General features: G+C 36.5%; 1 protein-coding gene across 2 annotated transcripts in view; it reads right to left on the reverse strand.

Moving 5' to 3' along the window:
• PIK3C2G (phosphatidylinositol-4-phosphate 3-kinase catalytic subunit type 2 gamma) overlaps positions 1-12,112 on the reverse strand; it is a 354,996-nt gene that overhangs the window by 115,325 nt on the left and 227,559 nt on the right. For both annotated transcript variants that reach the window (XM_004755743.3, XM_004755744.3), the window contains exons 21-24: positions 11,006-11,098; positions 7,809-7,938; positions 2,731-2,867; positions 665-834 (exon numbers count right to left, since the gene is read on the reverse strand). In XM_004755743.3, the coding sequence (XP_004755800.1) occupies positions 665-834; positions 2,731-2,867; positions 7,809-7,938; positions 11,006-11,098 (530 nt within the window). The remainder of the gene's footprint in view (positions 1-664; positions 835-2,730; positions 2,868-7,808; positions 7,939-11,005; positions 11,099-12,112) is intronic.

Below are 12,112 nucleotides of genomic sequence, written 5' to 3' on the forward strand. Positions count from 1 at the left end.
GTCCCATCTCTATCTAGAGGCCTCTTTAAAATAGCATCCCTGCCCCAGTAACTCTCTATTCCATTTCTTTGCTTTAGTTTCTTATTAACAAATTAAACTCCTCTTTTCCTCGTATCATTTCTTTGCATGTTAACTTGTTTAATGTGTGTCATCTCTACTAGAAAGAGATCAGGGTTTGTGTCTGCCTTGTTTACAGTTATAGCCTCAGAGCCTTGAATGGTAGTTACTCACTAGGTATTTCTGGAATTCTTCAATGCGATCTCAGTGTAGGAAATGTGCTAGTTTTATGAGATGTAGACCAGGGGTGGTGATTGCTATGGGCAATATACCAGATGTATTGAGACCATGAATTCATGCCTCATTGTCCATTCAAGGTTTATAAAAAAATGAAAATATTATATTTCAGACAATTCAGCCTAGAACAGGATTAGTGTCTCATGGTGGAAGTTCACTAACGATTTGAAGAAACCTAATTTATTTCATTAACAATCTATGGAAAAAATATTTCCTTCAATCTTATTAGATATATAAACATGTTTGTGTCATTTGGGGGGATGTGAGAGATGGGGAGTCAGTCATTTGCTGGATTCCTATGCCATTACATGTTATACATCACTCTAAGACATTGCTTAATTACTCTAAAAAACATTATTTGCACACTGACCTTTTTATCCCTCCAAATGTTTGTGCATGACCTAGGAATTTTCCAAAGTCAATATGAAACATGTGGCCTGACTTTGTCAGCATGATATTGTCGTTATGCCGGTCACAGACTCCCAGGATGAACGTTACCACACACCAGCCAGCACAGGAATAGAAAAAGTTCCTCAAGGCCTAATCAGTTGAAAAACAATAACACAAAGATAATACACACACAAAATGAGCAAATGTGTTAGCATCAGAGTTAATGGTAAAAACTATCATAAAAAGCAAAATTACATAATTGAGAACTACTTCTACATCTCAGTTGAGAGAAGATTATGATTAAATGACTGGTTCTGGATATGCTACAGAAGAACATGAAGCAACTTCTTCTTTGGCCTAATGAATGTTTTCATTGAAATTGTGCAAAATACCCCTTTTACTCAGTTGGTTCTAATTTTCATAGTTTATTGAAGAGGATTCCTGGTGTGGGTTTTTTTCATGTCTCAAATATACAATATTGAATGATTTTTTTCAAGGTAAAAGAAGAAACAATATGGCTCAATATTGCCTATGCCCCAAAATTTAAAATATCAATTTTGAATATTTGAATTTTTAACACAGATAAAGCCATACTGAGATTTATGTAATGTATTATGTATATCCTTGCACATAGGTCATCCACTTGTTGTCCAAAAATGGTTTGGTATGGTCTTATATCAGTGAATGTCTTCGTGGGTGGAAGTAGATAACCACTGAGTCAATTGTGGCTTCTGTTTCTTCAAGAAACAGAAGTTTCTTGCCAAAACTACTCTTTATTTTCAAAATGATCTCCTGGGTATACATCATTTTCATCAATGATGCAACTTTGTAACCAAGGTATAACCATGAGTGATTGGCTGGTCCATGGTAATCAGTCTCCTAGAATGGTGTGGCTGACATGCTAGAGTGGAAATCCGTGTCACTGAACCTAGTTCATGTCTTAGTTCTGGATATCCCAAGATCCTGAACAAGTCATTTGTGTTGGTGGTATAGTGGTGAGCATAGTTGCCTTCCTGAACAAGTCATTTAATTTGTCTATCTAGATACTTTTCACTTATAAAACAAAGATAATAAAAGATGTCCTTACATGGTAGCTGTGAAGGGCAAATCTGTGTGAAAACATCTCTAATATAATCCCAGAGATTTGTTCAAAACTCAAGTTATAATTGTGGGAATGGTGAAAAAATAGATTTCAAGATAATGTCATCTTATCTTTGTTATTTGACCTCCAAAAGCCTGTAATTTGTTCTACTCCAATCTCACAGAAGCCTGAAATAGATGAACTCTTGGGTCTCTCTATCATGGCCTGTGCTAAGTAGGGTGACCAATCATCCCAGTTTGCTCTGGACTGAGGCATTTCCTAGGATGAAGGAATTTCAGTGCTCTGGACAGCTCCAAACAAATCCAATGTTAGACCATATTCTATCTTTGTGTGAATTAGTATAAAGGTGCCTTTGTCTCTGGGTACATCCTGCTGTACCAGTTCATGCCCTGGCAAGTGGAACAAAGCCTGACTTTAACCAACTCATTCCATTAGCTGGGAGCTCTGGTATAGGGCAGAACCTGCACAACTGTACACTGCAGGCCAGATGCCAGCATGAAGTTAAGTGGGAAAAAGTGTTTGCAATTAAATAAAACACTACATTTTGTAAAGTTCTGAGATATTAAAAGTAAAAAAAAACTACTATGCTTTCTGCAAACATTGAAAGAATAAGGTTTAAACAGGTAGAGCTCAGCAGAAGAAATGCATTGCAAAAGAAGGAGGGCGATTTATAGAAATGGGAGATTGTGTACAGGCATGCAGAGGTAACTTGAAAGAGCAATTTCAAGGAGCATCATTTCAGCAGAGATAGCTATAAGAAGTAAAACCAAATACAGAAATTTTATCTAGTTAATATTCCATTTAAACTGGTTATTATTACTAAGCTAATGACTGAGTACACTCAAGGTGTACTTAATTTACTTTTTCATCAACCACAATAGCTAATGATCCAGAGCATATTCTGATTTATCACCTCATTTAAAATTAACTACAGCAGGACAAACCTTTTCATAATCTTCCTTTAAATGATTGTGCTGGCTGAACCACTTCTTGATTGTGTTTTCCTTCAAAGGTCCAATCAGCCCAGAATGGCGATGAATCTTTGCTAGGGTTATGGCATCGGGTACCATCTGCACCAATCCTGGTGGATTAAAAAAGAGATTTTAGAAGTGTTCTGACATCACAGGATGAGCAATACTTAGGAAACACATCTTGATCTATGCAGCAACAATAATCGCCAGCACTAATGTGAGTTACCCTTTTCTTGGCAAAACTTATTTTCTGAAGGAGCCTTATCTAGATGGCTTTCTTTCTAATTTTTCTGAATCCTGGGGAGCAATGAGGTTGCTTGTAGTGTTTGGATCAGATCTTTCAGAAGAATCTTTACTGTTTTTTCTTGAACTACAGTAAAGAGCCAGTCTAAATGATCTCAAAGAGCTCTCACTGAGTCAATGAGGTAGTGGGTTAATTAACATATGACTTGTGCATTCATTTACAGTTTAAGGGAAGACATTCAAATTTGTATAACAAGCATAATTATGATGAACGAGAACCAAATACAATCTCTATAACAAATATGTCAAATATATTATAAAAATCAATATTCAGGTTAATAAAAGCTTCCCCTTAAATGTCCCTTTCCCAGGAGTGAACAGAATAACTGCAGTAAACATGTGGAGAGCCACCTGCTCTTTCCTTTTCAGTCAACATTAAAGAGAAACTATGGTAATAATTTTTTAAATGAGAAGCATATGTTGCTTGAGCTTCAGTAGAACCCTTGCCCCACTGACCATGTATCCATCAAGGATGCGTTCCTTTCTTTCATTGTGTTCCCAAGGTTATTATAATGCAAATATTTTCAGATCTTCTGATTTTATTCTGCACAGAAGAGCAATTTAGACCCATATTTAAAACTGTCCCAGGACTAATGTGCACAAAACAACCGCAGTTCTATAAATAAAATCATTGAAAGAAATAGAAGTTTAGAATTCCTGATTTCCACAATTTTGGCAATGCAAGAGATGAAAACTCAAATGTCCTAAGGGACCAAAGACCCAAATGTAACTATGTGAAAAGAGACATGGTTGAATTTTTAAAACTGTTTCATGATCTATCTTAAAAACATTTGAATTAAACAACGAGCAACCAAATTGTCTTGGTAAACGATACACTTCTCTGTGCTGGATTTGGCCTGTAGTAACTGGTTGCAGCCTTAATCTCGCTTAATAGTTCATAGCCCAGTTGTGACTTTTAGGCCTCTACGTTGCTGGATCGGAAACATGGGGACATGGGGAATGGGAACAGAATACTGAATGGTTGCGGAAATAACTTGTAGAGAGAGAGAAGGAAAGAAAGAGAGGAAAAAAGGAAGGAAGGAAGGAAAGAAGGAAGGAAGGGACTAACTAACTTAACACTCCAGAAGTAAATCTTGGGTGTATTCTTAATATTATAGCCAACAGTATTTGGCTCTTGTGCAGATTTTCTCATGTGTATTAACTGAGATAGCAAATGTAAAGCATTTGCATGTAGTCGTACTGTTACTGCTTTAGAAAGAGGTGATTCTTTCTTCCTAATCCTGACCATTTCCCTCCTCATTCTTCTAGTTCCTCCACTTAATACTTGCAAAGGAAAATCACCTCCTATCTGGCTCCTTCGTGCTTCACTGCCTCACATCTGACCGTGACCAAGATTAAGATTTACATTATTATCACCATTTAGATACTGTGCTCTAGTAATGTCAGTTACTTTTAAGATCACATTTGTCTTTAGGGAACTAATCTTTGCAAAATCCCAAGCCATTTATCATAACACTTACATTGCTGACTACTCTGAAAACCTTGCACCTAATTTATAATAATCATGATGGCTAAATTTTGTGTATCAATTAAAATCATAAATTATATTTTGGGATGCCTGGTTGGCTCAGTTGGTTAAGCAGCTGCCTTCGGCTCAGGTCATGATCCCAGCGTCCTGGGATCGAGTTCCACATCAGGCTCCTTGCTCAGCAGGGAGCCTGCTTCTCCCTCTGCCTCTGCCTGCCATTCTGTCTGCCTGTGCTCGCTCTCTCTCCCTCTCTCTCTCTGATAAATAAATAAAATCTTTTTTAAAAAATCATAAATTATATTTTATACCTTTTAAACTAGTATGTATGACACACATTTTAAATACTTATAACAACTCTGTGTGCATTGAGTAATATGTGTAGTTCTTTTCTTGTAGTCCTCTAATGCAAAGTTACTCCAATTTTAGGGCATATATGTATCACTTGGGGACCTTGTTAAAATGCAGGTTCTAATTCTTTAGGGTGGGAGTAAGGCCTGAGATTCTGCATTTATAACAAGCTCCCAGGTGATGTCAACACTGCTGGACCATGGGTCACATTTTAAATAGCAGGGTTCTTAGGGACAAAACTTTTTAAGGTGGTATCACATAAGGCAGTGGCTCTCAAAATGGGGTGCATAAGAAACACTGGAGCAGTTTTTTATGGTCACAGAGACTTGAGAACTCCCTCCCCTCTTCAATGCCTAAGTAGAAAACCTGATTTAGTACCTGGTTGGGGCCTAGGCTCTGGATTTCCTTAAGTAATTTTAATGGCCATCAAATTTGGAAAGCCAGTAATAAAATAAATCTTAAAGAACTTTTATTTGCCCTGACAGTCTCCCCCAAAGCTCCTAGGACATCATATACAAAGTAGCCATGAGAATTACAATCAACAATAATGTTGATAAAGCCATGCAAACTTCTGGCCTCGAATGTACTGTCCTTTATGGGCAGCAACTCTGTTTAGCTCATTTTAGTATTCCTTATCTTACTTTGTTATATATATATATATATATCTTTTTAAAGATTTAATTAATTAATTTATTTGAGAAAGAGAGAGAATTGAGAGAGAGAGCATGAAAGGGGGAAGGTCAGAGGAAGAAGCACACTCCCCGCTGAGCAGGGAGCTTGATGCAGAACTCGATCCCAGAACTCTGGGATCATGACCTGAGCTGAAGGCAGTCGCTCAACCAACTGAGCCACCCAGGCGCCCTGCGAGATTTCTTGAAAAAAAAAAAAAAAAAAAAAAAAAAAAGCAACAGATATTCAGTAAGTCTTGGAAGCATATTAAAAATGGAACCTGATCTCCTAAACATGATGTTTGCTTTAATGATCACTATTTTTCTTGAAAAAATATTTTGCCAGTATAATGCCCTTACAAATCCTAACAACTATAGATGATTATTGGTAGATACGAGGGATTAATAGTTTGTTTTTTGACATCTGCAACTTTGGGCAAGTCTACATTCATTTTTGCACATTTTATTAACTTTAAAAGATTTAGACTGCTAAATTCTACAATTTTAAACTGGAAATGAGTACATGCAATTGAAGAATTTTACTGAGGTCCATGATATATTCAATTTCTGAAGAAAAGGTAATCTATGTGACATCAGAAAGTTCAGTTTGGCTCATCTAGCTTTATTCTTTCTCTTTCAATACATTAGGATTTGAAAGAATTAGTTTACTTTATGTAAGAAAAAGGAGAGTAAACACAAGGGATAATAGTCTCACAGTATCAATGATACTCTTAGGAACTAGAGCTTTGGAAAGGGTTCAGGGGTGGATACCTGTCATGAAAGCAAGAGCTCTATTACCAAAATCAAAATAATTGGGTAGTATGACTTGTTACAAAGTCAGCCGGAAGTATTAGGTTGCAAGTTAAGCCCACATGGAGGTGCTTCCAAACATGTGGCTGGGGTGCTGAGCTTTGTGGTGGGACCTCAGGTACTGGGGCGGGGGGAGGCAGAGAGTGATAGTTTTTCTGTTAAAGTTAAATTGTAGTTCTGCCTGAATAACAACCACCACCACCACCACAACAACCACATGGTTCTAGGTCCGTTCCCTAGTTCTACCGATTTTTTCTTTTGTAAGATTTTATTTATTTATGTGACTGAGAGAGACACAGAGAGAAAGGGAACACAAGCAGGGGGAGTGGGAAAGAGAGAAGCAAGCCTCCCGCTGAGCAGGGAGTCTGATGCGGGGCTTGATCCCAGGACCCCAGGATCATGACCCGAGCTGAAGGCAGATGCTTAATGACTGAGCCACCCAGGTGCCCCTAGTTCTATGATTTTTTATCCTTTTGTTTATGCAGTTGTATTTTCTGTCCTACCAAGTAGTTGAATGAAATTTTAAGTGGCAGTGACCACATTCAAAGAAAATTATAAGGTATCTTGGGAATTATTTCTTCAATTTAGCATGATTGTAATTAAGTGCAAATTTTACTTGTGATGGTAGTAATTTAGGTGGCCCATTGATGTTACTTTCATTGAAAATGTGTATTAAATGTAATTATATTTCCATATTAACATCTTGGCTTTTATAAAGGAAAAGAAGTATGTTCAAAATTTGTATGTTTGCTCATCTTTGACTACTGAAATTATGATTTATTTAAAAGTCTTTTAGAGGGGCACCTGGGTGGCTCAGTGGGTTAAAGCCTCTGCCTTCAGCTCAGGTCATGATCCCAGGGTCCTGGGATCAAGCTGGCATAGGGCTCTTTGCTCAGTGGAGAGCCTGCTTGCCCCTCTCTCTCTCTCTCTGCCTGCCTCTCTGCCTACTTGTGATCTGTCAAATAAATAATAAAAAAAAAAAAATCTTAAAAAAAAAGTCTTTTAGAAATTAAATGCAGATTTATAATGTATTTAGATAGTTCAGAACTCATTCAAGCATTTGCAACTTTGTAAATTTTGTGTTAAAAGGCAAAAAATTGAATTTTTTGAACGAATAAGCTCTTCTGTTATCATTTTTTTTAAAAAAGAAAAAACATACAAAAGACACACAAAAGGACACCACAGTTAACATTTGGATTGTCAAAATCCTAATTAATATCAAAAAAGACAATACATTCTTTGACATCCTAAATTACTTTGACTCACCCACTTTTGAAAATAATTACTTTTAAGAAAAAAGAATGACGTTGTATGGTTCTTTTGACTTTAAAATTTATAGTCCAAGATGAAGGCTGTGGAAAGTTTGTGTCATGTTACCAGTGAATGTTTAAGATAAATAATGTAAGCCAAATCACTTTCTAATCTATACTGACCTTGACCTTTCCCTGTGGATAGGCATCTATAAATGATCATTTGCATATCCAGGCCTTCCTGCAGCCAAATATTGTCTATCACTTGAATAATCTGCAGAACAAGCATATCTTGACGAAGATCATCTCCGGCCTGTTAAAAACAAAATTAGAGACTCTGGATTTCTCTTTGAGTTCCATTAAAGGTCTTCAAATATGGTATATATCATTTCTTTCCTCAGATACATTTCCAGCCCAACTTAGGATAGTTACAGTTGTTTTGTTAGTATTAAGAACACCTTGTGTTTTGTGTGTGTTGAGTTTGAGGAGTTCATTATAGATCCTGGATATCAACCTTTTGTCTGTACTGTCATTTGCAAATATCTTCTCCCATTCCGTGGGTTGCCTCATTGTTTTTTTGACTGTTTCCTTTGCTGTGCAGAAGCTTTTGATTTTGATAAAGTCCCAAAAGTTTATTTTCGCTTTTGTTTCCTTTGCCTTTGGAGACATATCTTGAAAGAAGTTGCTGTGGCTGATATCGAAGAGATTACTGCCTATGTTCTCCTCTAGGATTCTGATGGATTCCTGTCTCACGTTGAGGTCTTTTATCCATTTTGAGTTTATCTTTGTGTATGGTGTAAGAGAATGGTCGAGTTTCATTCTTCTACATATAGCTGTCCAGTTTTCCCAGCACCATTTATTGAAGAGACTGTCTTTTTTCTAATGTATATTTTTTCCTGTTTTGTCAAAGATTAATTGACCATAGAGTTGAGGGTCCATATCTGGGCTCTCTACTCTGTTCCACTGGTCTATGTGTCTGTTTTTATGCCAGTACCATCCTGTCTTGGTGACCACAGCTTTGTAATAAAGCTTGAAATCAGGTAACGTGATGCCCCCAGTTTTGTTTTTGTTTTTCAACATTTCCTTCACGATTCGGGGTCTCTTCTGATTCCATACAAATTTCTGGATTATTTGCTCCAGCTCTTTGAAGAATACTGGTGGAATTTTGATTAGAATGGCATTAAAAGTACAGATTGCTCTAGGCAGTAGAGACAAATGGGCAGAAGATATGAACAGGGACTTCTCCAATGAAGACATACAAATGGCTATCAGACACATGAAAAAATGTTCATCATCACTAGCCCTCAGGGAGATTCAAATTAAAACCACATTGAGATATCACCTTACAATAGTTAGAATGGCCAAAATTAACAAGACAGGAAACAACATGTGTTGGAGGGGATGTGGAGAAAGGGGAACCCTCATACACTGTTGGTGGGAATGCAGATTGGTGCAGCCTCTTTGGAGAACAGTGTGGAGATTCCTCAAGAAATTAAACATAGAGCTTCCCTATGACCCTGCAATTGCACTCCTGGGTATTTACCCCAAAGATACAGATGTAGTGAAAAGAAGGGCCATCTGTACCCCAATGTTTATAGCAGCAATGGCCACAGTCACCAAACTATGGAAAGAACCAAGATGCCCTTCAACGGATGAATGGATAAGGAAGATGTGGTCCATATACACTATGGAGTATTATGCCTCCATCAGAAAGGATGAATACCCAACTTTTGTAGAGAGATTATGCTGAGTGAAATCAGTCAAGCAGAGAGAGTCAATTATCATATGGTTTCACTTATTTGTGGAGCATAACAAATAGCATGGAGGACATGGGGAGTTAGAGAGGAGAAGGGAGTTGGGGGAAATTGGAAATTGGGAGTTGGGAATTGGAAATTGAAATCATGAGAGACTATGGACTCTGAAAAACAATCTGAGGGGTTTGAAGTGGCGGGGGTGGGGTGGGAGGTTGGGGTACCAGGTGGCGGGTTTTATAGAGGGCACAGATTGCATGGAGCACTGGGTGTAGTGAAAAAAATAATGAATACTGTTATGCTGAAAATAAATAAATTTAATTTAAAAAAAAAAAAGAACACCTTGTGTTTCTGAGAGAGGATCAAAGAATATAAGAACTTTCCTTTAAATGATTACAGAAGATTCAGCCATCAAACTAAAAGTTGCTTGGAAAGTTGTTCGCTGATAATAATCTTTCAATTTATCATCCACGTGTGATATCTTAAATTCAAAATCTAGTGAAGAGAGGCTTGATGAATGTTTATTCAAATCTCTCAGCCAAGAGAGATTTCTTTCTAACTACAACATTATTTGGTATGCCATAAATGTACATACTGTTATAGAGTTGGAATACCAAGAGCTTCTTGACGAGAAGTATAAACGGCACACATAGGATTCATCAGACTTTAAATCATTGAATTTTCATATTATGAAGGTGGTTAAAAGTGTTCACAATAAATAGCCTTTGATCATAATAAATGATTAAGGAGCGATTTTTCTAGCATAGGTAAAGGAAATGGAACATGTCCAAAGGGGAAGGATAGTTTTCTGCTTTTAAAACTAAGAGGTTTGGTTTTGAAAATGCTTTCTAAATTATATGCAGAAAAAATATTCCGAGATGTAATTTTGTGGTATATTTTTCTTCACCCAAAATGCAGTGTTTCATGACCATCAATGCTTGAAGTTACACAAGTCAAAGCCAAAGTATGGGTGTGCTAAAAATTATCCTCAAAAATAATCAAAATCCACCAAATAATTTACTCTGGGACCTAGTTGTCTGGTTTGGCTGAATACTTGATTAAATTAACCAAATGGCTCCAAAGTTTTCCTTTTCACTCACAGCTTCTTATTTGGCTCCACTTTCCAACTTGCCCCAAACTCTTACTACATTTTACTCTACTTTCCTATGGGATTCATGATAGAGACTGATTTGGCCTCTATTTATTTGAAAAGAAGAAAATAATCCAAATTACTAAAATAAGCAAGTACCTGCAGAATAGAATTTTATGTTACATTAACATATCATTTGAATTTTAGCTAATATTGATTCTAATTTAGTATTTAAATCAAAGAAAACTCTCTCACTAGGGGGTTCCCACACATTCCACTTCCTGTGCCACTCAAAAGCATATAATTTCACTTACTGAAACAGATCTTCTTAAGTTTTGCACTGAAGGTTCACTAGCTTGAGCCAGTAATGATTGATTTATTGTTAATCATTGACATGTTCTATAATTCTGTAAAAATGCAGAATCAAAAATAACTGGAATCCTCTATGCTGTCATCAGAGGAAAGTAACTATAATAATTTCTTTTTGCAAGAAATAAATCAAGAATTCTACCTGTGAAATCAATCTGATGTTTTTGTACCTTAAAAATGACGCTGATGTTTTTGCCCATGGGGTTAGCGTTGATGAAAGTAATCTTCAATGGCAAAGCATGAGATGTGAAATATGAACATGCCTATAGAAAGAGAAGAGAAAAATCTGAGCAAAATAAACCATAAAGAACACTTTCCCTGAAATCATGGGCTTCTTGCATAATTCTTTATGTAAGAAAATATAACACATATGTATAATTTTTATACTTTGGAACAAAGAAACAGATTTATTAAAAACAACAATAGAGCAACTTTGGTCCACTAACCAAAGCCTGAAAATGTAGCTTCTTGGCAGTTTGTAAATCTTTAACAACTCGTTTTCTCACTGAACAGTGGTGATATGTTGGAGGTTTAAATAAACTAATTAGTATGTAGACATTGTGTTTATGATAGTTGATTAATATCTAAAATTGCTATTCAAAAATATATTTCCTTTTAATTATTTCTTCCCTGCAGAATTCTTTTTTCTTTTTTTAAAGATCTTATTTATTTATTTGACAGACAAGAGATCACACGTAGGCAGAGAGGCAGGCAGAGAGAGAGAGAGAGAGAAGCAGGCCCCTCACTGAGCAGAGAGCCCGATGCAGGGCTCGATCCCAGGACCTGGGACCATTGACCTGAGTCGAAGGCAGAGGCTTTAACCCGCTGAGCCACCCAGGCGCCCCATCCCCTGCAGAATTCTTTAAGGAAATCTGGTTTTAGGGTTAAGAAAGACTGAGTTCAAAATTGAACTCTGTAACTTTAAGATTTATAGCCTAATAGATATAAAAGACCTTCTACAGTGCATCTCCTGACACTAATTAGGTACTTTAAAAATAACAATGCATTCTTTTTCTCTTTTAGTTAATGAGTATTTTCTTACCTTTATAAATAACAGTACAACATATGTTTCCTCCTTCCCTTTCTTTCAGCTACACTTTGCATTTCCATTTTCAGCTTTATGATATTGACTACTTTCCAGTATACTTTTCTTGTTGCTTATTTTCCTTTTATGCTCTTACATCTAATTGAGTGTTAAAAGGTTGTGTGTCTTTAGGCTATTAGAGACTTCATGTTGACAGTGAAGAGTTAAATCAATACTAAATAAAGGAAAAGAA

Source organism: Mustela putorius, unplaced genomic scaffold, assembly GCF_011764305.1.
Source record: "Mustela putorius furo isolate JIRA1106 unplaced genomic scaffold, ASM1176430v1.1 tig00537227_pilon_pilon_pilon, whole genome shotgun sequence".
NCBI lineage: Eukaryota > Metazoa > Chordata > Mammalia > Carnivora > Mustelidae > Mustela > Mustela putorius.